The 27,400-nt window shown below is 39.0% G+C and overlaps 1 protein-coding gene across 1 annotated transcript in view; it reads right to left on the minus strand.

The window, feature by feature from the left end:
* The window catches only part of sema3fb (sema domain, immunoglobulin domain (Ig), short basic domain, secreted, (semaphorin) 3Fb), a 55,803-nt gene that overhangs the window by 11,140 nt on the left and 17,263 nt on the right, over positions 1-27,400 (minus strand). The window contains exons 3-9 of the mRNA XM_057361993.1: positions 9,735-9,895; positions 9,269-9,331; positions 7,256-7,375; positions 5,882-5,971; positions 3,744-3,837; positions 1,030-1,149; positions 589-728 (exon numbers count right to left, since the gene is read on the minus strand). Coding sequence (XP_057217976.1) covers positions 589-728; positions 1,030-1,149; positions 3,744-3,837; positions 5,882-5,971; positions 7,256-7,375; positions 9,269-9,331; positions 9,735-9,895 — 788 coding nt within the window. The remainder of the gene's footprint in view (positions 1-588; positions 729-1,029; positions 1,150-3,743; positions 3,838-5,881; positions 5,972-7,255; positions 7,376-9,268; positions 9,332-9,734; positions 9,896-27,400) is intronic.

A 27,400-nucleotide genomic window follows, 5' to 3' on the forward strand; every position in this document is an offset into this window, starting at 1 on the left:
AATATTTTTCGGAAGCCATTTGACCCATTACATTTTTTTATCATTTTAATAATTTCACTATATATTTCAGGATATTGTCAAAACTTTGGCCCACCCAGGTACAACACACACAAACAAAAACCTAAATTAAGACAAATAAGAGTCACCAAACAGCTTTACCCCTTCACTGTGGGCTGCCTCTCAATGTTTGTTTTTATTGCCCTGCTCAATTTGCAGTTGTGGTCTGGCACAACTTTCATTAAGAACTTGTGGTTAAGCTCCACACTTGGGACAAAACGCCGCGATGCCGCATGCTTTCCTCATCGACAGACTTCTGTCATACTTAGAACGGCTGACCTGACGGGTCAACAGGTCACAGGTTCAGGGGTCACACGGATAGAGAGACGTATTGTACGCTGGGAGGTCAAATATGTGAGGATTTCAGCACGTCAGCGACAAGCAAACAGAAACGGAACAGTCAAGTATCCAGAAACAGAGTTTGGAAGGAATCTCTTTCTGAAATGCTGTGCATGCTGCAGAATTCCTCAACACTTTGAGTTTTATTCAATGAATCACATTTTGACTGAAAGGGATTTTACAGTAGCCTACCATGCAGATTCGGCCGATGCGAGCCTGGGATTTGGGACTCTGGCCCATCTCGGAAGACTTCTCGCGGAAGAAAAAGTAAAGCTTGTCGTCGTTTTTCTCGTTGCTGTCAGGGATGAGGTGCACATGTACAAAGGAGGGATCTAAGGAGGAGAAAAAACATCACGTCATTTTTCAGTTCAGATGATTTTGCGAATTTGAATATTTGCGAATATATAGCTATTGTCTGTAAGGCTAAAGTATGTGTGTAAACTGCAAAAGGTAATCAAAAAATTATAACAAAAAGTGACAACATTAAAAATGCACACTTTTTTTTTGTCAGAAAGCATTTACCTCTATATTTTATGAAGCTACAAAAAATATTTTATAAAATTTGTTTTAACCTACATTTCTGTAGTTAAAAAAGTTAATGTTATTTGTCAGGCAATTATAGACTTTACTTACCATTCAACCATCTGGAGTTGTATTGGTCAGTACGCATGACAGCGTTTTTTCCCAAAGTTCGGAAAATAGCTGAGTCGGTGCCCATGAAGTCAATGTACACCCCCGCATAGAGCTCTCCATCTATGAGTTAAAGAAAAGGAAAAAATAGAGAAAAGGAGAGACAGTAACATCTTTGAACATGTCATGATGATAGATTTATAAGCTTTTAATGCCTTTGATAAACCTGCAGTCACACCCTTAACTAAATGTGGGTGTCTCTTAAGCCCAAACACTGTGCCAGGAGATCAATCAGAACGCAGGGCACATAAGGCTATATATCTGTCAAATGCACCCTACATGCTTTATCATTAACTAACACATTCATCCAAAGTGACTTATTTTCCTTGTAGTACAGTTACAGGGGCAAATCCCTAAGAATAACCAAAGTACAGTATACTGCCAAGGAGAACAATGGCGAGTTCATAAATCAAACAGTACATTGTTCCAACCTGCAACCTTTTGGTTACCGGCACAGATCTTTCACCACTAGGTTACACCCCTTTGATCTGCGGCCCTATAAATCCACAGATGCACATAAAAACACGCGCCAAAAAACATGCCCTCAAAATCAAACATGAAATTAACCAAAAGCATTACTAAAATCAGCCTATCTTTTAAAGGTCCATTGTGTTTTTTTTTTCTATGGACAGAAGTGCAATATAATACACATAACTTTGTCTTCAGAGGTGTATAAAGACCTTACCTAATGAAGCATTGTTTTTATTACCTTAGAATGAGCTAATTCACCATGTTGTTTCTACGGTAGCCCTAAATGGACAAATTGCTCTACAGAGCGTTTCGTCAATACGTTAGCTCCTTTAGCAAAGATGAGAAAACATGACTACATCTTTGTCCTGTGTCAGCCACCGTAGTGCTTTGAAAGGGAAGGGTGGAGTGAGCCGTTGGTTGCAATTCGCAACCTCACAGATAGATGGCGATAAAGTTCATTCACTGGACCTTTAAGAAATCTTAATAATGGCCTTTCCAGAAACTGCCAACTTGCATTATAAAGTGCAGCAGATTAATACCCGCTGGTTTTCACATGCACGGGTCATTATGTGTGTGCATGTGAGTGGTTATTATTGCCTCCGGAGGAATTCGTTCCTTGTTAAGTAGAAGTAAGGGCCAAGTGTGTGTGCGTGTGCAGGTCATCTGAGCAGGTGTCCCAGCGTGTAGCTGGCAGCGTCCATGATTATTAAGGAGGGGCAGAGGAACCACGGCCAGGCGGGACACTGTCCCTGCACTCATGATTAATTCTCCCTCTGTGGAATCCAGAACACGAGGCCTGTCTGTTTTTGCCCACACTTGTTTCTGTGTACAGTGAGATACGAGTTCAGTCGGAGCGGTTTGGAGAGGAAGCCGACTGGATGTGGAATGACTTGACGGTGTATTTGCTTGGCCCAACTGCATTTTTTCCAACGGCTGGGGAAGTCTAGGTGCCAACCTGTCAGAATGTCTTGTAAATTCGAGCAAACAACTATAACATATGAGGTGGTTGTTAAACATTACCAGGCGAGCCAGCGCTAAAGTGTTCCTGGAGGACGGGCAAGCTAAACAGTTTGTTAAAACCAGCTTGTCATGTTTGTTTGTGGCTTTTAAGGTCATGCCTCGTTTTGGACCGAGAAATCGCTTTGTGGGCTTAGCTAAGTGGTTTTACTAGTTGTGGGCTTTGTTAAGCTGTGCTGTTAAGACGGTTCAGTCAGTTATGTTTATAGTTCACGGTTTTGCAGAATAACCCACTGTTGTTCGTCTTGCTAAATTGGGCCTTCGCGGAGATGCTTGGTCTTTAATGATGATGCTCTAATTTTAGGGATTTAATCCGAAAAATCATCATCCGCTAGGCAAAAATCCAATCACATAGCAAAGTAGAAACAAGCTGTGTGAATTGGGTTTATCACTTGCCAAAGTTTAATATCTAAGGTTAAAGATTTGTTCAAATCCCTAAACAACATTACTGCCAAGTACAAGCAATGGTACAATAATAGTGATGCTTGCCAAGCTAATAAAACAGGCTGCTTCACTTTGAAAATTAAAATATGTAAATATGAAATAACTGATTCCAGATAACCCCTGTAAATGCGCAGACTTTTTCCAATATTCTGAAATGATCCGTTACCAAATGGTCTATAAAGAGTTGAGTTGGGTAGTGCATAAATAGTCAAGAATCAACCATAGAGGGGTTGTTAAAAGACTCCTTACACTTACTTTTACTGCTCGGCTTTCATTGCCATCTGAGTTTTCCATTCTCTTAGATTTCTTTTGTGAGATATCGTGGTTTGGACGTTCTCGCTGAAACGCTACCAATAATCATCTGATTTCTGCATTTCGTTTCATTTCCCCTTTGGTGAAATGATGTGCCGTCTCATGACAACATGACAATGAAAGTTCCATCTCACCTCATGTTGTGCAAGTAAAACCAAGAACAGGGAGGCCTCTTTCTGTTTTTGGGCCACGATTAAGCAAGAAAGCGAAGTGGATTGATTCAAAGTGGCTGTTAAAATGTGTGATGCTTGAAGATGAGAGGTGATGGTGCTTTCAAAAGCGGGATATTTAAAGGGTAACAAAAAACTCCACGAGAACCTCTTCATGAACTCTTCAAACATGTTCCACAGAGGTGGAACTACATTTGACACCGTTTTGAATGGAAAATGGGACCAATTACAGAAGGAACTTACTGATCAAAGCAGAGACGCTGTTCAACTTTGGGTCATATGGACATTTTCCCTTTCCAGAATCCTCTCTGCCCGGCTCTAAGAAGAAGACAGATTCCTATAAAAGGAAATTGAAAGCAAAGATTTATGTCATTATTTCTATAGAAATGACCTGTAGTCTTTGCATGCGTTAACATATATCACAGCATGCATTTGGTTAAGACAAGTTCGATTCGTTTTGCTGTCCAAACTTCTCTGCTCTCAAGTAACCTCACTAGTGTGCGCTCTAACTCTGTCTAATCCTGCTCGGTGAGCGTGGCGTAATGGCTTACTGACACCGGCCCGTTTGTTCCAGCATCCCCAGGCATGATGCAGAAACTCTGACTGACAGGTATTTGGATGTGCGCTTAAAGAATTGCCACCAGCATGTGCTGACATGCCCTTAAGACTCACCATAAGCCAGATCGTCAACCTCACCCTCCCAGAGATTTCCTCAACTTTCTCATCTTATCTATCAACATTCATATGAGGGAGAGTGAAACGCCTGTCAAACTATTCAGAGCTGTCCAACATTAACAGATTATCTATCGCTTTTTATTAGTTAACACAGAGAAATTACGCCTGTTAGCAGCTCCTGCAAACAAAACCGTAAGGGGCCGAAGTCCCTTAAAGATGAAGTTAGTCATTTTAAAATATGTTTGATGTCCGTTTCAGGTGAAAATACAGAGATAATTTCAAGCAATCCATCGGAAGGCTGATTTGGCCAAAAACTCTGTTTCTGTGGTGCTATTAAAATCACTTTGTTTGTTGAGCAGATAAGATATACACATCAGCTTTAAATTAGAAATGTAAATGTTTGCTCTGATCTGTAATTGCAGCACTTCCAGATTTAAGATTTTAGTGAGATGCTATACGTTTCCGAATCAAAGTTTGCATACAGAGAAAACTCAGGTCACAAGAGGGTTAAGCGCTTCTTCCTGTGATGTGAAATGTACAGTAGGACGGCTGAGGTATTTCAGTAATGTTTAGCTGTGTAGCTCTATTATTTTCTTTGGTTCCTTGCATTTGCTACTGCAGCCTTGTGTTTGCGCTGGATCAACTGTCTGAAAGTAAAGGAGGGTCAAGAAATTTGTAGGTCAGCGAGAGAAAGAGTGTGTTTGGCTTTCATTCCATTGCATTGACAGGACCATTGGGGTGGATGATCAAGCTTAAACTGAGAAGGTTGTGTATTGAGTTAGTTATATGAAAATATTAAAAAAATGTACAGCATCACTTCAGCTGAATGTAATTAAGAATGAATTTTAAATTAGGTTTGCATGTTACAGAAACCTACAATAAGAGAAACATCAAACAAGATGGCAGAGGACCGTAACAATAATAATACGAAAGTATGAGATCACACTGAAAACCAAATTTCCCCCCATTTTGGGATATTTTTAATGAAAAATGAGTAAAATTAATCAAATAAATATTACTCGTTTATTAATGAAAAGTTTTGCACAAAAAAATCCTAATTTCATTAAAGCACAAATGCACCTAAACGTGCTTGCATAAAATGATACAGATATAAAAATATAATAAAAAATATGATATAAAAATGTATAAAATATATAATATATATACATATATGTATATGTGTATGTATGTATGTGTATGTGTATATACTGTATATGTATGTGTATACTGTATATATATGTGTGTGTATATACTGTATATGTGTGTGTGTCTAATATATATATATATATATATATATATAGACACACACACATATACAGTATATACACATACACATACATACTGTACATACACATATACATATATATATATAGACACACACACACACACACACACATATATATATATATATATATATACATATGTGTGTGTGTGTGTGTGTATATGTATATATAAAAATAAAACATTTTTACAAGTGGCCTCAGACATTTGGTCCAAACATGCATTGACCAACCCTAAGACTATGCAGTAAGTCAAGGAACAATGCTTTAGAACCAAGACAAGAAATTGCAGTCCAGACATCAGACATAGATGCGTTAGATCACATGTGGCGTAACCAAAAAAAAACACAAAGAGGAACAAAGAGCATGCAGGGTAGTGTCTTTAGACGACAGGAGATCTAATGGACGCCCAGACCCGGGTCCCACCTGTAGTCCTGTCTCATCAAACACTACTTCGGGTTCGGCCGCACGACTAGTTCTTCCTTTGGTCTGGGGCATCTGAAGACTCATGGCCGTCTAAAACAAAACACAGTCACATGACCTGAGTTTCCACCCACTTAACACACATTCCATTTATCCCTATTAAGCCTCAACCTATGGATATAAAAACCTAATACGTCTTCCAAAATACCTTTTTGGTCAAACTATAATGCATATCAATTATCTTCTCCCAAAATGCACTGCAAGAAGCACATTCAAAAAAATGTATCCAGGCAATAGAAAAGGGAATTATACTGATTTAGTGTGTGAAAGATATTAGGCACTATAGATATGTTTAGGTGTAAATCAAAACCCTATTGGGATTATGGAATCATTTGTTTGAGTAGATTTTGGAGTTAGCCGTGTTATTATAGCACCCTGCAGTCGGTTTGTTTAGGTGTGATGGGATACACATCTAGGTCTCGGAAAAAAAAAAAAAAAATCAACACTGAGTCAGCGTCTGCTGTGGCCACATCTGTTTTCTCGGGTACAGCCTGAACACGAAGACTGTGCTAACAAACCAAAGCGTCAACTGCGCAGAGACCTGCCACATCTGGATTTCTTTGGGTTTATGCGTGTCTATATGTTGGACATGATGTGTGTTGTGCTCATTGGGGCAGACATGGGGATGTTTGCTTGGAGGAGTGCATTGTGGACACAGTCTGTGACCCGGGTTTCCTGTCTGAAAGGAACGGGGAGTTAAGAGGGTGCGATACCAACTTTATGCTCCTTTACATTCACACGCAGAGGGCATTAAAATAATTCCTGGGAAATGTTCATTACGGTGGGCTCTGGACCTCCAGGACCCCGCTGGCACTCTATAATGGGAGCTCCCATAGCACAACCAGCCAACATAAAGCAGCTTTCAGACTTGAAAATGAGAGGGTAACTGTAGCTTTGGCATAACTGTGTGTTTAAAAAAATAGAGGTTGAGATATAGGTTGATTCTCAACCTGTGACTCACTAATGTCTAAGTCCCAGGACCGTCATTAGGAAACAAGAATCATATTTAGAGCAACAGGAGCAAAAATGAGGGTCCTGAAAAGGCAAAGTGGGTCCGGAGAGTGATGCCTGACTCGAGCTGAGAAACTCAATCTCTCCAATTAAAGAGTAAAACTAAACATGAGAGTTATAGTGCGTTGGGGAAGGCAGCTGCTTGGCAGCCGACACCTGGGGGGTTTTACTGAAGGGTAAGTGAGAAATGATGGTTGATGAACTGTAAGAGTCAGTAATGGACAGATTCTGGAAAATGGATGTGCCTGTCCAGGTGTACCCGCTAATGTTTAAGCACACCTCCCATATTCCCCTGCACATGTTTACCATGGGTTTGCGTCCTCGGTTCACGTAGGTGCACACAGGGTTGTAGGCGCCCGTCCCGCACACGTACAGGTGCGTCCTGTTCCACGGCTCGATCAGACGGACGAAGTTACCACACTCGCCCTGACAGGGGAAATAATCGTGTTAATTATTTTCACAAACATCTGTGGAACACAACAAACGAGCCATTAGAATGAATATTAAAAGACCACATGAAAAGTCTGAAATGTGTATATTTAACACAGCTACTGTATGTTATGTAAGCTATATGATAAACTTTAGGGGACGGTTGCCCAGACAGGGCTTAAGCTAATTCGTCTGCTAATCTTGATCGAAAACCACTTGCACCGACATTTTAAATAAGTCAGTGCGATTGCTTTGTTGTCAGTTTTGAATGCTTTTAAAGGGGTGATATGACACGGCTAAAACGAATATTATCATTTGTTTTAGATGTAATGCGATGTGTATACACTATTTAAGGTTTATAAACGCTGTATTTTCCACATACCGTGCATGTTTGTATCTCCTCTTTGCCCCGCCTCTCTGAAACGCATTGTTTTTTTACAAAGCTCATTGCTCTGAAAAGCGAGGTGTGCTATGATTGGCCAGTTAACCAGAGCATAGTGATTGGTCGAATACTGCAAGCGTGTGACGGAAATGTAACGCCTCTTACCATATTTGGAACATCAGATTCCTCTTCAATTGTACTGACTGGTACGCCCACCTTACTTGCGTATACATTTGGGTGGTCTTAGTCAAATCATACCACGAACTGACGTGGATTTGTGGGGGTGTGGTTACACGAGGCGTTTCAGGAAGGTCTGGGTGAGCATTCGCTTTTAGATAAAATGCGTCTTTTGGTCCGACACTTTAATTTTTGCAATTTTACGTGTCTAATACATGCATGGGCAACTTATAACACACCAAAGACACAGAAAATCACGTATTCGCACTTGCATATTTTAATTTTACTAAGGCCTAGTCCTGTTTTAAGATAATCCATGTCAAGGAAACTGCTCCTAGATTATTTAAAGCATTTAATATTGCTAGTCTTTCATTTAAAAAAATACTAAATGAATCTGTAAATAAACCAAAATACCATTATTAATATCACTTTTATTATTAATATTATTACTATCAGTATTATTATTCATATCAATATTATGATGGATATCATCATAATTATTATTACTATTTGTTATTATTAAATATTTTGCATGGGACAAATAATAACATTGACATCATTTAACTTCAACCCACATAAAGCCAAAAAGTGTATGCAACTGGCAATTTTATGTTTCAAACAGAGATAAACTGTAGAGGCAACGGACTGCAGCTTTAAAAGAATCGAACAAAAATTAATAATGACTCATTCTGCTCACATGGCTTTACACATTTTTTTAAATAATAAGATTCTAAGGACATAACACAACATGTTTGTGATCAGCATCCTGACCTTTTCAACAATAATGTTATGTTCAAAGAAACGCAAATGTCCTTTAGTTCATATGGATACATTTCACAGGATAACCTTGTTAATAATTCATGAGCTGTGGTTGAAACCTGTCACGTCCCACGCTGACACAGTGACACTAAGTATCCCACCAGTAAAAAATCCACACCAAACGCCCCCAAAGAAACAAACCCAGCAGATGTGCATACGATCGGGTGATGCAGAAATGGACATATTCTACACGTTTACTGGCCCCCAAAACCACATGTCTAATTCAACATGTGAATCTAGAAAGCTGACAGGTTTGAGTAGGTTTCACACTGAACCCGGCATCTGTTTTCCGTGTATGTTCATATGCTTACGTGTGTGTGGTTTTTGACCAAGCAGATTTCTAACACATACATTGAGACAAAGCTACAGCTGTAAATATATACTGGATGCCGTCAAAAAAAGGGCCGATTTAAATTTGGGTTCCTATCAAGCAGTCAAACCTAGTGCGAAAACAGCCTCACAATTCCAGGTCAAAACAAGCAAAGTAGTTTGAAAAGAAAAAACAAACTCACGTGCGTGTCTTTGCCACTTAAAACACACTCCGTCTTCCTCTGTGGAGTAACAGGCCAGTGTATCTAAAACAGAGAGAATACGAGAGAGAAGCCAGAGGTTAATCCCATTTGTCACAACAATGACACACTACCTCAGAAAAAGTCCAATTAAACTCAACAACCTATCAATGTAATGAGCTCAACTAGCCAGGGAATGTTCAGCCCGTTCTTTTATAAGACCCCTGGGTCCCCCACATCTAGTCTTTGGTGTAGAATTTAAGCTACTTCCCTGCATTACTGTAGCAAAGAGTATCTGAGACAGAAATGACCTTACGGTTCAACCAAAATGTATAGCAAATACTGTATCTGGACCTTAAAAAGATAAATTATTGGATCTCTATTCTTGCTGTAGATAACCACCTAGACTATCTTATCTACTGTACTGTATGTAGGGAGGAGGAAGAGGATAAATTGGTTTGGCTCTTACAATGAGGGGCTCTCGGTTGATGTCGTGGAGGTCGAGGGACAAGATGTAGTCTTTGCAGCCCACGTACATGCGGTCGTGATCCTCGTCCATGCGCAAGATGCGATAGTCTGATGTGTTCAACAGGAAGGAAAAATGATGGGCTGTCTCTGTAGACCTCAGATCTGCAGAATACAGAAAGACAAAGATGCGTCAGTCATCAAACAAATACAGTGGAGTCAAAAAAAGTGAAAAAAAGAGAGACAGCAGGGTTTCTCGGGCTCAAAATGAGGCTGAGGTGGTGCCATCCTGATCTTGTACACACATACACGTAGGCCTACCGTACCTTTAAGTGGTTTAACCAAAGTGACTTTGAGTTTGACATTAAAAGTTCTAATAAAATTAGATAAAAATGAGAATTATTAAGTTATATAAAACATTACTTTTATTCAACCAAACAGAAAAGTTTTTTTAATCAAATAACGCTTTTTTATCATTTCAACTAACTTTTCAGCCCACAATAGCCAACTGAATTAACAATAATAATAGTCTTTCTAGCTCATTCACATCTTGCATTCTCTGTGGTTCACTTTAAATGATTCAAGGATCTCTTATTTTCGCTAGTGACTGAAAAGTTCAATAGTTTAAATGAATCGGTTCAAATGAGTCATTCGTGTGCGAGTCGTTCTGAACGCAATGTGCGTTCATACTGGCGAACTCGCTGTGTACAGTATACGCTGATTCAACGATCCAACTGCACAGCTAAAGACATTACAATGATGTACGTCATGTTAATTTAATACATTTTAAGAAATTAAACGTATGCAAAACAAACAGCTGTGAAACACAGGCTGGCTCTTGTTCTGCAACTCTTTTTAGCACCTCAGTGTGCTGATAACGAAACAGCGCCTCCACTGTGGCGTAATGTCGCAACTGCAGTTACAAATAACAGTCTGTTAAATGCACGCAGCATTTCTTGTGAACACTCGCAACATAATGTTGGCGAGAGCCTGAGGCGGCACGTCATTTGACGGAGGCGGCCGCCTCAATTTCTCCATGTAGGAAAAACCTTGGACAGACGGATAGCAATTCTCTCGCAATTTCATTCCATTTATTTAAATCTTATATACAGCAATAAGCTAAAAAACATGATAGCTTATAACAATTGTCTTGGCCACAATCCACAACAAAGAAGTATATAATTCACCTCATCAGATAACAGGAAGTTTATGGCAATTACAAAACATTGCAACCGAATCTGTAATTATGTCTTTTTCCATTTAATCTGACAGAAACGAACAATCATTTGATACTGAGGTCTGACAGATGCACACTCATTTAAAATATTTTACAAATACTTCATTTCCAAAGCACACATCAGACTGAATAAACTGATAAAGACAGCAATAAATTAAACGCACAAAAGATTATTTGTTGGTATAATAAACTGTGATAAAACCGATAATACAGAAGTTAACCAGTACATGGTCATTGGGTCTGCACACACACACACCTCTTCAGTATCTCTGCCACTCAGGGAGTCCCATCCAGAAATAACCCAATCAGAGATAATGATTAAATTTAAACTCTAATCTTAGTAACTTATCAAAACAAATAGAACGTAAAATTAGGTCTTTATCTGCCTGACCCAGGGTCTGTGCTTATTACCACAATACACTGAAATTAATTCTATTACAACTGATGTATTTGTATAGTTTGATTTAATAAATGCACAAGCGAGAGTTGTTTATACAGGTCAAGGTTTGATTGACAGCTGCCAGTGTGTGTGTAGACTCTGTTCAGTTTTGCGCTTGAACACAAATAATCTCACAATGTGTCCCTTTTGTGTCCCATCACTATAAAATAGACCGTAAGCACTAAAAATGAGACTTAAAAAAATAAGTATGTTGTATGTTGCTTTGCTCTTTTTTCTGTTTTGGCAGATTTTTATTAGTGAATATTGCAGAATATTGGCCATTTTAATAAAGCACACTAGAGCGCGAGATGTGCTTACTGCATGTCTGTCAACATCTCCTAAACATCTGTTTGTTTTTGGAGCCCTTCTGACAGACCATCTGCTGGGTTGGATCTCAGTCCGAAAACTGTGTGTGTTTGCAATGGAAGACACAGGTGAGGGGTTGACACAAGTTTTCACCATGATGCCAAAGGTTTTTGCTAGATGGCTGATAAAGTCTCGATTATATTCTGGCCTTTACATATGATTTTAGTAATGTATGTATTATGTATTACAGTATATATGCCAAGAAAAACAGCAGCACACCTTTCTTTATTAGTCACAAAATGAAAGCACAAAAACATTTGCAGGACAAGCGGTGCGGCACAAATTACACCAACATTTAACAATTGAGGTTTGACAAATCCCTAAACCTACATAAGCAAATGCAAGCTACACTAATAAGTCAGGAGGATTTAAAAGTTAGACAATACAGCTATTCTATCCATCCCATAAACTAAATATAACACGTCTACAGGATATTCACCGTGTCTATTCAATGATTTTTGCAGGGCCAAGCAGCAAATCCAGTTCCTGTAACTCTCTAAGAAAACACTTCTGTTCAAAGTCTGGAATGCTCTAAAGGGAGGGGGAAACGTACGTTTACTATTGTAGGAATTCAAGTATGCACTTTGTGTCTTTAAGCGCACAAAGCTCAGTTTAGCTCTAAGGCTTGGCATATGGTCGGGGCGGACGAAACCAGAGTAAATATGGAGCCGAGACTGTGCATGCCAAAAACGAAATGCTACCCCTCATCTCTGTGTTCTCGCGTTCTCTCATTCAACCCCCGTTCTGGTTCGATCTCTTTCTCTCCTGAAAGACAGAAAAGCACCCGTGGAAACAAGAGCGACTGGCTGAAGACCTTTGTATTCGGAGACCAACAATACCAACAGATACGTGTCTATCTGAAATCTATCTGGACACATGATCCAAAAACTTCTCTATTAACGCATTAAAAGAAAAATAAAGAAAAAAGAAAATATTAAATGGGACTTTGGACTTCCAGGCAGCAATACACCCAGAAAACAAAAACAGAGCGTAGCAGTTTTTGCTAAAAAAACATCAAAATGTGTTAATTGTTAAAAAATATATTTGACAAATAATTTGTGCAAAATAAATTTGTATTTGGTGGATCATTTTCATTGAATAGCCTTTATTTGAAAAGTGCACCTTATACATTGCAATACTGTCTAGGTAGGTACTGTACCACACTAGTGCCATACGGTGTGAGACTTATAAAAACAAGATAAAGTGCTAAAATATCCTGAAACATTACAAAAACAATGTAAGGTCTCAATGTAAGGTAAGCACTGCCAAACCCACAGCTCTCTTTGACAGATTCACTTTCAACCTTTTGGTTCAAGACCTGTGAAAATCCAGTCAAGTGAAGCCAGATAAAGCCATAAGGAACATCATCATACTGTGCAGCCTAAGTAACTCACTACTGGGGGGTCTGATCCACACACACACACAAAAGAATGGCCTTTTTTCTTCGCTCCTCTAGCATGAAATGGCCTGTTCGGGAGAAACTAGAACTTGATGTTGCGAATGAGTAGTAACCTGACCCGTACTTTTGCTTTTCAGCCTTTTTTCCAATTTCCACTCTCACGGTTGCATGCATACCCTGTTTCCCCGCATGAGCGGTGTAGCACGAAGAATCCACTGTTCAACAGCAGCGCTACTGTTTGGCCTCCTCTCTTGCACCTTCTCACACGGCCTGTCTTTCTCTGCACCCAACTGACATTTCGGTTCGTTCTGCTGGTGTCCGACCAGCTGGAAACCTTTTCACATCCTTCACATTGTGTGTCCGGTTAAACCCTGAGAACATGGTAATGGAAGCGGGTGCGACTCTGGTGTGGGTGATCGGGACTAATCCCTTGCCTGCTCCAGGTGATGGTGCAGTACCAAGATTTACAGAAGGTCTTCGCTGCACACTTTCTTTCTCTGTGGCTTTGCCAGTTGCTGGTAGGTCGTGTGGGATCACATTTATATCCAAAGACCGAACTTCAGGTCAGCCCTGCATAGAAAGGCTACAAGAAGGTTTATATTCCTATAGCAATTAGGGCTGTCACGATTATTAAATAAGCGTCTCATCGCGATTGTTTGACCTCATCGCGATGGTTTCAGATCATCGCAATTATTGCACATCTCTATAGAAGACGCTAGGGGGAGCTGTAGTGCATCTGCATATTGCATATTTTAGTGTATATATTGTTACTAAAGCATAGTAATACTTGTAAAATGTACCACCACAACACAATCACTTAAAAAAAAACTAAAACATATACAAATTACCTGCAGTACAATTTAATATTATTTAAGCAAATCTCAGTCGCAATGATTTATTAGACAATTAATCGTCAGTCAAATTTCATAATCGTGACAGCCCTAATAGCAATACAAGCTGTAATAATATGCAATAAAATGCAATAATAGCAAAAGTCAAGCTTAGTGTTCTATTACAGTACTTAGTCACATTTAAAGCTAATATGATTTTGACTGCATCCTGACACAATAATTGGATGACACTGAGCATAAAAGTGTGCTCAACTATACATACAATAAGACTTAAATGTTATTGAAAAGCGTCCATTAGTTACTTTTTGGAAGTAAAAAAAACGCACACGCGCGCACACACACACACACACACACACACACACACGCACACGCACACACACGCACACGCACACGCACACACACACGCACACACACACACACACACACACACACACACACACACACACACACACACACACACACACTGCACGCGCACACACACGCGCACGCATTACAGAAACTAATCCTAAAATGAAACTAATCCTGAAAATAATACCATGAAGCAACACACTCAGAAGACAAAAAATATATTTGCTATAATAGTAACACCTGAACAAAATACACTTTTCATATATAAAAATTACCAAAAGACCAAAAAATCTTCTCTAAAAAAAAAGTTTGGATGAGGAATTAAAGTTTGCATAAATTGCAATCAAGTTAAAATAGTACTGTATCAGGCATTATTTGGGAGATAATTTGGCAATATGTGCAACAATAATCCTTTATGTCTTTTGCACTGCAGGAACCGTCCTGCTGCACATTTCTCAAGTTTCAAATTTGGTTAAATAAAAAAGCATCTGCCAAGTGCTGTGGAGCAAGTTCCTACACGAAACTCAGCACAGCTCCCGGGACGAGAGCCGCAAGGAAAAGGAAGAGAAGGATGAGGGCGGTTTGGGATTAGCGTGACACTGATGTATGCAGGCGGACCGCGGACAAAGCCAGAGCCCACATCATCGCTCTCCGCAGCATATGCATATATGCTGGCCCGCTCGCTTGCACGCACAAGCAAGAGTGACATAATCGAGAGTCACAGGGTGATAACTGGAGTGTTTAAGAGAGAACACACACAGTTGTATGAAAGCCCTCATATAAACAACAGGTTCCACCTAATGATGAACATCATCAACACCATGTCAATAACATCACTCCAGCTCAAGGTATCCTTTGAACCTTTTAGCCTTAAAGTCTATCTGGCAATAGTTAAACTGTCACATGGGTGTGTCTGTCGAATGTAAAAAAATAGGGAAAAGTAGCCAAAGCAAACAGCTCCACTATTGATGAAGAAATCTGGCATTGCTGTCACTTATTTATGAGACTGGATTAAACATTGGGTAGACAGCTGTGTTTAAGAGCTTGCCTAGCATCTGTTTCAATTTGCAGATTTTAACATTCATTTTATTAAAAAAAAAAATGCTTTGCATAAGTTTTACTGCAAATTGACATTTGGACAGAGAAGCATCACTTTCTACGACACTGCAGCTGCCAAAATTTTAGTCGTCATTTTTTAAGGAAAATCGACAAGGAAAGGGAGGCCAAAGGGAAAAATAGTGCGATCCTGTACTTTGCAAAACACACCCCCTTAATGCCCTTAAAGTGTGTTTACTGTATCTGCATGTGACCCTCATCCATGCACAGCTTAGAGCAGCTTGCTTTGAGTCTGTGTGTTGTAAAGAGGGCACGCACACACACACACACACGGTCGAGATGGCATCAGTCCAGCACATTGCATGCCGCAGTGCACTTGTAGCTCTCATTGTCCTGACAACTCACGCATGCTGTTTTCCTGTAAGACTCAGATAAGAGCTCAGGGTTTAGCGAAAGGGTGACAGAGGGAGAGAGACTCGCATACTAAGGGTGAGAGACACGGACAGAGAGAAGAGAGAGAGAGATAGCCGTTTTTATCCCAGATATACTCCGGATGTTGCACCTGATTCATAAAGTTCTGGCAGTATGATGTAAGCGGTATCTTTATCAGCTCATATCTTCATTAATCTCAATGCTATGACTCATTGAGTCAAAAGTTGATTTAAAACCAACAGCATGTACGCCATAAATTAATATGCACTCTCTCTTCTTTATGTGCACACACAGATAAAGTTTTTGTTGGCCTTCGGGATCTAAAGATGACACAATCGTGAAGAAATGCATCTATAACTACTGAAAAGCTTGTCTGGCTTTCTTTTGCCGTTTAGCTTGGACTTGTTTAATCGCAGCGGAGAGCCACTGAAAGACAAAAACAGTGGAATAGACCAAAACCCTTCAAAGAAAATAATTTATGAGCAAAGATTTGATTTATATGCATGTTCATGCTGAAGTTTAAAGGGTCCATATTCCACACTTTTGCAGCAATTACATTTTTCCCTGGAGTCTTGTGATGGTTACAAAGGATTCTTGCACCAAGAACAATCATAATATAGTTTTGCATGACCACAGCTGTCTCTGTGATGCATCTAGAAATGCCAGAAATCTTTTTTAAGCTAAATACTGTATATAGAAGAACTTGCTTTCTGCACAAAAAAAATCCACAATGACCTTAATTCAAACCACTTCTTCTGGTCTCATATTGAAGGTGAAATGAATGACAGATGAATTCAATATAATCTCAGTGGTGTTTAAAAACCGAACATCTGATGGAAAACCCATTTCCTACACGAAAGCCTCAATGTCAATAAACTGCAGATAACTTTGTCGCGCGGCGTGCAGTATATGTTAAGATGGTCTGATGAAAGAGAATGAGGGACGGCTTGTTCTAAATCAGAGACATCTGTAAAAACACAGCTCTCTATCACCACAGACATGTTTTATTAACAAGCATTCTCTCAACAGCAATCAATCTCGGGCATCGGCCTCTCACACATGCCGCCCTCTCGTGCCCTGACCCCGGGAGGGTGGGCTGTCCAGGCATCAGGTGTATGCTAAGAAGAGCCCCCCATCTTTATGATCGGCATAATATTACCGACCGCAAAAATCTTAGATTTTTAACATTCTGATTTCATTTGATATAGTCTGCAAAAACTGAGCCACGAAGCAAGACCAGTTGTCCGACTCTCTCATTCTTAATCTCAGAGTAACACACAACGCTGCCAATGTAAATACATCAGACCTACAGCAGCAGGCCTCAGAGGTCACGAGGAGCTCCAGATTAATCCGGGATTAGCCCCGGGGTCAGGGTCGCTGGCCCTGATCTGAGCGGAACCAGGAAGCAGAGATTGCCGAGGCAAATTGGCATCACTGCAAGAAATACAACTGAGTTTTATAAAGGAATGAGATGAACAGAGAACACAAATTTCAATGTGCATGCAATGTGCAAAGTTTTCATCTACAAAATCAAGCCCCAATATTTAAATTAAAAACCACATAAATGTACATTGCAGCATATGTATTGATTCATATTACTGCTTATCAAGTTACAATAGCAAAAAATGAAGTATTAAAAGGATTTAAAGAAGATTGAACACTATTCAAGGGTAACTAGATCCAATAATGCACAACAACTGCCAAGCATTTAAAGATTACATCATTTTAAGCGGAAGTAAAAGCACATGTGAATCCACAATACATTTTGTTACAGTAAAAAAAAACACACATTTAAGAAGATTCATTAACCTGTAAAAAAAATCACAATATTTAGAGAAATGTAATAAAATTGTTTCAAATTTGACAACCTCTTTTAAATCAATGAAAGGTGCCAAATCACTGTTTTGTTATCTATCTGAATTAAAGGAACAGTTCACCCAAAAATGAAAATGTTGTCATATTTTGCTCACCCTCCAGTTGTTACAACCTGTATACATTTCTTTGTTGTGCTGAACACAAATGAAGGTCTTTTAATGAAAGTTTGTAACTAAGCCGTTTTGGGTCACCATTGCCTCATATTGTAATCTTTTGTCCTACTATGGGAGTCAATGGTGACCTAACCCTTACAGAAAAAGACACATGCATTTCACATGTTTTTTACATGTGTTTCGCATGTGATCACATGTATACAACATGTGTTTAACATGTGCAAAAAACACGTGTGATCACATGTGAAATGTGTGTTTTTGGAACATTTTGGTGTGAATTCCATGTGAATTGAAATAAGATGTAAAAACCCATGAGATGACATGTGCAACATGTGGTGACGTGATGAACATGTGATCACATGTGGAGACATGTCGCATATGTTATCCCATGGGTTTTTATATGTTATTCCATGGGTTTCACGTGGGAATTCACATGGAATTCACACCAAAATGTTCCAAAAACACACATTTCACATGTGATCACACGTGTTTTTTGCACATGTGAATTTCGTGTGTCTTTTCTGTAAGGGAAAACGGCTTAGTTACAAACTTTGATTAAAATATGCTTATTTGTGTTCAGCACAACAAAGAATTGTATACAGGTTTGTAACAACTGGAGGGTGAGCAAATTATGACAACATTTTCCTTTTTGGGTGAACTATTCCTTTAAATGTCAACGTTTCAGTTGATTTGTTGCTATAAACAGCTCTCAGTGCAAAAATGATTTATATAACAAATAAGACTGATAACTATATTAGAATATAAAAAGACTGCCTTTATAGAATCTATTATTTTGAAATTCAGCTGCTGTTTTGAATTAGAGCTCCATATTTAAACAAATAATATTCCTTACTGCGGCTGACAAGGTTCTGACCGCAAACAGATTTTAATCCTAATGAACACAGTCATCGCTAGAGTACTTCTAGGATGTTATTTGGTCATCCGAGATTTCAGGCCATCCTTCATTTACTTACTCCCAAAACCCAAACACCACCATATCAGTATAAAGATGTTTGACTTGGCCTGGAGCAGAGAGGTTTCAATTCAGCAAAAACCATCCTGCATGCTTCACTGAGGTTTGTTATTATTAAAGAACGGAGTTGTGAAGATTGCTCCGGACGGGTATAGCCTCAAACTCCCAAAGCAAAAATCTGAGAAAGGGGTTTGATTTAATTTGGTGTCATTTTCCATCAATATGAGGCACTAATATCATTTTGAGCGTGACACGAGAGTCAAGGGGACGGTTTCAGTCTACATTGAAGCTTATGTAAAAAACAGATGATGTCAATACCATAGCCTACAATAAGCAAAAATGCCGCATCACCTATAAGATGAAAACAATGCACCCTATAAATTACCACAGAAGCCTCTAGGAAACAGGAATAAAACACTTTATCAGCAGCAGAGAATGGAGACACACGGTGCTGAATGTCTGACACAAGCAGGTTTTCCGCGAGAGCTCCTGTCTGTATCCTCAGACATGTCTTCGGATAATTTACAGTCCTGGACATCCAGGAAGGTGATCTTTAGTGGCCCTCAAGACGATGGGAACACGCACACCCTGGTGAGAGCTGCAGACTGCCGGGATATCATAACAGAGGTCAGGGGTCACGGCGAGGCAGAGGTGGGTGAGGAATTGTTCCCCACTTCCTCTGAGGCACGGAATGGAATGCAAAAACTGACAGCAGCCATTGTGAAAGAGTTTTATCCTCCAACCACACCGCCCGCTGCGAAGTCTCTATAGCGCTGGCTCAGTGTTTGTTGCCCCAACCTATGGGACCTGAAGAGCCTGTATGGCTGGCTGTGGCTTTTGTAAGCGGAAAAGTCTACATATAGAACGGGCTCTCTCGACACACTCTTTTCACAACATTCAATGTATAAGACACAGAGGAGCCAATCAGAAAAGACCTGTGCGAGAAAGAGCCAACGGCTGTGTTGCATTTGGCAAACGCTTTGGTTACGTCCGTGGTTGCATATGTTCCGTTTCCCAGGCCAGACAGGAAGGAAGTGGGATTAGGATTGAGCGTTGGTTTTCTCAGGTTTATGTCAACACTCATCTATTTCGCCCTGCCGCATTTCCTTTGCTTTACGCGAGCGCTCATCTATGAGCGAGGCGATTAGCCGCAAACAAACAGCATTGAGTTTTGGTGCAACTTTCACCTGGCAGCACATACACGCTCGCTCCCGTGGGAATAATAAGAGCAGATGGTTAACCCTTTCAGGACTGGCTCCGTCAAGGTGCGAGAGAACTGACTTTGACAAGAGTTGAACGGACAGGTGTCACAATGACCACGAGGCCTCTCTTGACCAGCTACGGGTTCACAAGACTCGTGCCTTGCCTGTGTTAACTTTCAACAAAAACTGAGATTGATGCAAGGCAGAACACCAAAAAATAAATAAACGATAAATACAATACCAAACTATTATTTAATCCATTTGCTAAATAAAAAAAACACCATATTTTAATGTGTTACTAATACAATAAGTAAATAATTCTAAAAAAATCACTTTATGACAAGCACAGTGAGAGAGTTTTTTTTATTTTCTATTATCTATGTATTGAAATGAATGGGGACTGAAGCTGAAAAAAGATTATCATGCAACTCCGTTGCTCATCCAGTTTCATTTACTAGAAAAATATTTATCAAAATTAACTTCATAAATGGAAAAATTATGCAGGTTTACAATGACAGGAAAAGCAATAAAGTGAATATATTAAAAATATGCATTCGAGCACTTACTATATACACAACACAACTACACAATGGACATGAAAATTTAGCAAACGTTGAGGGAATTTAGCTTTGGCTATAAGAAAGCAAAGAAATGCATTTGCAGCTTACTATGCCACATCTTTTTCATAGCTTGCAACTTTAGTGTATTCGATTGCAAGTATTTCTATAAATGCACCAGGACTTTCGTAGAAGCATTCTAATCTGAAGAGTTTTGATTCGTCTTTGGTAAATATGCCAAATAACCAATGGAAACAAGAAGTTACATTAAAAAAATGGTACGTTTAAGAGTTTACACCTCACGAGACTGTACAACTTTAGCCTGATGCTGTCAATCTCATATACAGTCTTTGACAAGTTGTTCTCCATTTCCGACACACATGGGAAAAAGAAGCTTGAATCCCGTCCAACTGTGAAACTCAATTATAATCAGAGAGAATGAATTAAACGCTCACATTGAGGGACGGTAGAGACGAAAGGGAACCATTTAAATTACAGGTACGGAAAATTCAGCCCTATGAATAGTTTACAGTACTGAAGGCGAATGATGTAACGGTGCAATCAGACCTGGCATGGAAGGTAACCGTCATATGATTTACAACCCAGGCCTCGCCAGCTTCAAGACAGAGTGTTGAACAAATACTTCGGCGGCTAAGAAATGATGCGATGCCATCAGTATACCGGGCAGAGAAACATTGCGAAAACAGCGCATTTCAAGATTAGTTGAAATGTAGGAAACAGAGTGCATGATATTTTCTCTTGGTCACCATCAGTTCAGTGTGTTTTAAATGTAGTGTGCAATGAGTAATGAGCAATGTAATGTTTATAAACTTTTATAAAACTATATTAACCGGGCGTTGAATGAAAGTACAGTAATGTGCAGCTGTGTGGCACTGATGCAGGTGATTCATTCCTTACGGACATAAAGCTTCATTTGTTTTCTGTCAAATAACAGCCAAACAGTCTTTACAGAGGGCTACAAATCACTCTCCTGTTCTTTGATTCCAGCTGGGTGCTTCCAGAGTCAATCCAGGTTTCTAAAAGCTGCTTTAATCGATGATGTGAAAAACAATTTCATGACATCTTTTGATTTATCAATACAAGCCCCAGAGCCTAAACAGGACACGTTGAACTCACTAACCTTCTCATCCAGAAACTAAGAACTACTATCGATTTTCCCCATTGCAATGCTGCAGCATCATTTAGGGGTTTTATCTCGCTTAAAGGGAGCGTTACACAAAACAGCGAAGATCACAAAGACAATCTTTCCTTAGCTAGACAATTACTAGGGCATCAGCGGTGACATGGTCATTGAGATTTATTTAGAAACAAAAATACATTTTAAATTGACATTACACAATGTTATTAGGGCTGTCGCTTCCAGAATTAAAGTTTGTGTTTACATAATATATGTCTGTGTACTGTGCATATTAATTTTGTATTTATAAACACATACACATACATGCATATATTTAAGCAAATTATAAAAATTGATAAATGGTTATGTACATTTTTAATTATTGTTAAATATAAAGTATTTCCTAAATATATATACATGTGTGTGTGTGTGTGTGTGTGTGTACGAATATGTGTGTGTGTGTGTGTGTGTACGAATATGTGTATGTGTATGTGTGCTTTACAAATACAAAATTAATATGCACAGTATACAGACATATAGGCCTTTTATGTAAACAAAAACTTTTATTCTGGATGCGATAAATCTTGATTAATCGTTTGACAGCCCTAAATGTTAACATGCATACAAGACTATTGTAGTGCAAGCTATAGGGCCACAACTGAAATAAGGGCTTAGTGACCCTACAACAGTAGTTCTCAAACTGTGGAGCCGTGGCCCCTGGGGGGGCCCCCCCGAGACGGATCCAGGGGGCCACAGATTTTGTGGCATTTTATGAAATATAGAAATTGATCATAGATTTTATGCAATCAAACATCAGAAAAATAAAACCACCAGACAAAAGAATTGATGTTTCAGCATTGTATAACCGAATATGTTTTTGTTTAAATAAAAATGTTAAATTTAAGATTATAAGTCTTTATTTGGGGGGCCGCAAAGCGATGCACTCTACACAAAGGGGGCCTTACAACGAAAAAGTTTGAGAACCACTGCCCTACAATAAATAAAAAAACATAAATTGTATACAATATAAAATTGCTTAATATGGCCAAGAAGTTTATGTTATCTACACGTTAACAGACATTAATACATGGCTATATAAGGTGGAAAAAGTTGCAGAATGCCTTTTTACACACATGGTTTTGGCATGATTTATGCATGTAAATTGACTAACACGCACTCTCTCATTTAGAATAAACTAGATCCATCAACTTTAAAACAAGGGAAACTTTATGTGTGCACACCTTGTGGAAATTTTGACTGAGACCCTTTTTGCCCAAGTCAGTAAGAACAGTTGTACACGTGTGTTACTGAATGAGATCCAATGTTGTTGGATAAACTCGAAACATTTTACTCAACCCACAGGACTCTGTGAGTCTGCCATTTAATTTGAGATATACGACCCCATTGGCTGTCAGTGAAAGTGAGGTCATTGGGTTATCACAGTGATGCGTTATGACAGGAGACAGGGAGGGTCACAAGCTGTCCAACCTCATCCACAGCACATTTACAATAATAGCAGCACGCTCGCAATACACATCTCCTTATACTGCTGTCTGCTATAGACAAACAGGCTCCATCTTCAACTTTAGCTCTAGATAACAAAGAATCTCCCAGAATACACTGGCCGCTATCACTGCAGGCGCATTAACAAGTACTAAACAAATCGAAAGAAAAATTAGAGGCATCTAGTATTACGTTGCCTTTACTTTTATACAGGAAAAATAATTGTTTTATGAGATTCACACCCCGTATTGAAAGTTGCTTGCCTGATACTTTCAAACACTCCAGTGATATTAAGATATCTACTGAGTTCCATGTTTCCCAACATAGTGCACTTACTGGCCTGTTCTCTGGAAAGGAGAGAGCCGAGAAGAGCGAGGTTTCATCCATCATCAAAGGTCTGTCTGGATTAACCAGGCCTCATAACTTCTCAGTGCCGAGCATTGGTGTAAACCTTCCCTCCCCTGCTTTTATCATCCAAATCCCAACCATCCATTCTCCGTATCAGTCATTAAGTGCAGCCTGCCGCTGACCTCACACTTCCAATTAATAACAAAAGAATAAGTCAACACTGCCTTCTTAAAGTGCATGCACAGATGTAATCTTTAACCCGAGGTGCAATGGGAGTAGCTGGTAGTTATGAAAAACAGGACCGGTAGAACATTGAGGAGGAGGTGTCCATGTGAAATTATGGTTTTGGAGACTCGTTGCTCCCAGGATTCATTACAACACAGGAAGTATGGGCTCACATGGACCAAAAAGTATGAAAACTTTTTAAGATAGTAAGATAATACTCAGGAGATTGACCTAAGAGAATAGATTATATTTCAGCACATGGATAAAATAGGTTATTTTTGGAAAAACCGATAACTCGATTTTTAAAAATGTTCAAAAATCGTGTCTTTTATTGTAAGTAATTTCAATAAACTGTTGGGTTGTTTTGTTTAAGTGATAACTCAAATACAGCTATCAAAATAAACATAACGCATTAAAAAAAACCAAGATTTTTGAAATATTTTAAAAACAGAGTTATCCGTTTTCGCAAATAAACTCTACAATACACTGACAAAAATGATTCTCTGCTTGTTTAAAAGATGAAAAAAGATTTAATGGATGACATTATACATATGTACATAAATATATAATTATAAATAATATAAATACAAATATAAAGATAAATAATGTAAATAATATATATTTATATAAATATAATACGTACTGTATAACATATATAAATAAACAAGAATTGTTTTTGTCTGTTTAAAAAGTGCAATCAAAACAATACTCAAAGTAAAATTTCACACTGAAATAAAGGAAAAAAAATGTAATTTTGTAACTTGAAGTAATAGTAAAAATAAAAGGATAAATTCTGTGCGATACAAATGTCAGTCGACAATCCAGCAAAAATATTAACAACCACAATACATTCATTCAAATACATAATCAACTTAATTAGAAAACCATCATTAGTCAGAGGAAACATAATTCGGTCCTACATTCTCTTATATTTAACTTCACATCACTAAACACAGTAAAATGTAAACAAAACCCATTCAACTGAACTTAACTAAATACACCCAGAAACAGTTAACCATGGTTGGCCCTGTCAGACATCCCAAAACAAACCTGAGGCTCAAGTCTTGCATGTTTGAAGTGAAAGATATACAGTGAGTGAAAAGACTAAAAGTCCAATGAATTAACACCATCTAAAGAGCTTGTGTATCTCTCCCATCTCTCCCCTACCGGCCATTTCATCCTCCACAAAGCCTCGGACCTGTCAGTGCTCATTCCAGTTACACGACTGACAGATGAAACGCCCAATCATGCTTGACTGGCAGGCAGGACATCCTAAACCGTGACCTTACTGTCGACCTTTCACCCCTAGCAGTCAGGTTGCCAGACGTAAGGTTGAGAGAACATTTCAAGTTAGCGTCTCGGTTAACAAGAAAATATTGAAATTCAACCATGTCCAGGGTTCCTGTCTCATACGGAGTTTTTAATCTGTAGACATTCCCCTTGGTGTGGTTTTCGAACATCTGCCACTCATAGAAACAATCAACAAGCCAATATGTGGTGAAAGACTTTCAATTAAAAGTGTACTACGGTATATAATGAAGTACCTATGGGTAAGATTCTCCAAAGTCCATTGAGATCCAGCGGAGGGGAAAATTAGAGTCATTTGGAAATCTTGGAGGCGACGATCTCTCTATCTGGATCTCTGGTCACTGTTCAGCAAGATCAAGTGAAGAAGAACCTCCCTCTTTCTCACACTCTTTTGTGGGCTTCAGGTTTTTGAGAATTAAGCATAAAATAAGCGTAACCGGCTCCATTGAGCATGCCCTCTTGTTCATGGAACGAGATTAATGAAATTCCCACACAGTGCCAAAGTGAACAAATACCTACCGTCGCTGTGTTAGCCATTAATATGGCTTGTTATTGTTGGCTCGGTTTTGACAACAAAACACTGAGACCCTCATAAAGATTTCCATCACAACGCCAATAAAAAGAGACCATGTCAAGGTAATTTCTCCATCTTGGACTGACTGCTGTCAAACTAAGTAGAATTAAAAATCAAAACAATTATGAAATTGGAGTTATGATCCTTGATAAATATTGACATGATCAAGAACGAAGAGAAACTCTGCGTGCGCTTAAACCTGAAATCTTCAAAGTGATCTTCTAAGGCGATATCAGCAAAGCCGCCAGCCGCATCGACTTGTAATCTGTCTTACTCTTTTCATGTTAACATCTCGGCTACATCCATCAGTCAAGATAGCTGTGCACAAAGTGGAAGTTTCTCTGAAGGCTGGGTAATATGCTAATCTGATTTGGGTAAGAGCCAATGATGTTTGTTGTTTTTCAAGCCTTTCCTTTCCAGCTCTTTCAGAGATAACTGTGAGCTGCAACACAGAAAAGGAGAACGAGAGAAGTGGGGAGAGAAAGAGAGCGTGGAATAAAGACAGAGGGAGGGAAAGAGGGAGCGAGAGAGGCGCCACCCCATGATGTTCAGCAGAAAACATTTTAATTGCTTCGGCAATTAAGCAAGACGAGTCAAAAGCCGAGCACGTCTGAAAACTCCCCACAGCAAGACGTTAATCTGCTTCCTCGGGCAAACTGTTCGTCAATGGAAAACACAGCAAAAGAAAATCTCTCTTTTAGAGCACCAAGAAATTAATAAAGAGACAATGAAGGCAAACGTTCGGTCAAAACGGAAATATGTGCATTTACGAGGTGTGTTACGGGTTAAGATCTGTTTTATTAAGAAAATATACTTGGGATTATATATAGCTGGCAAAAAAATCTATTATATGTAAAAACCTTCTCACACCATGCAGGATGCATTACAGAGCAGTTGTGAAACTAAAATTAAAGTTGAAACCAATTGGCCCCCTGAGGCGTTTAGTTATGTTAAAACATTTGAACATGGAAGAATTTCGCATATGAATTTCACCTGTACAGTTCAATTGGCCCTACTCGGCCAAGGTGTCATGAAAACACATTAATCGGCTGCCTTAAAAGTGACTTTTACAAATGGGCGAGAGAATTAAGGCTTGCCTTAACAGATCGAGTTTGTGGATGTTGGCTAAGGATCCTAAATTCAAGCTATTCTAAGAGAGCTCAAATGTGCCATTATGACACTTCTGTATACAGATCAAATACAACCTAGCCATAACATTAACTCTACGAAATGCAACGAAAGACCTAAAAAGGAGATATTTTTGGTCCGAGGACTTGAATGAAGATATCGCTGCTGCTGCCGTGCACTCACACACACGTGCTACATACAGTACACACAGATCTGGGAGGTACATTAGAGAGAGGGGAACGATATCGGTCTCCAAGATCTTGTTCAGGAGATTACAGCACAAAGCATTTCATTAAAGGGATTAAGCGGTAATTTAATCCTCCGTGGATTCACTGCGGGCTCAAGATTATGGAATGAAAAGAGCTTTTGTCTGAACATCTTTAAACTTTCATTTGCTTTAGCATTTATACAATATAAAGCTTACATTTCTCCAAACACGTGATGCAACTTCACACCGTTTTGTCAGTGAATGTTATTCTACAGAAATGACAAAATCAAGATCGATTTCTTGATGGTTTTAACCAAAAAACAACTTTACAATCCAAGCAAATTTCTCAATTTAACATTCTGTTTTCAAAAGCTGTTTTGCGCTGTTTTT

This window comes from Triplophysa rosa, linkage group LG20, assembly GCF_024868665.1.
Source record: "Triplophysa rosa linkage group LG20, Trosa_1v2, whole genome shotgun sequence".
NCBI classification, from domain to species: Eukaryota; Metazoa; Chordata; class Actinopteri; order Cypriniformes; family Nemacheilidae; genus Triplophysa; species Triplophysa rosa.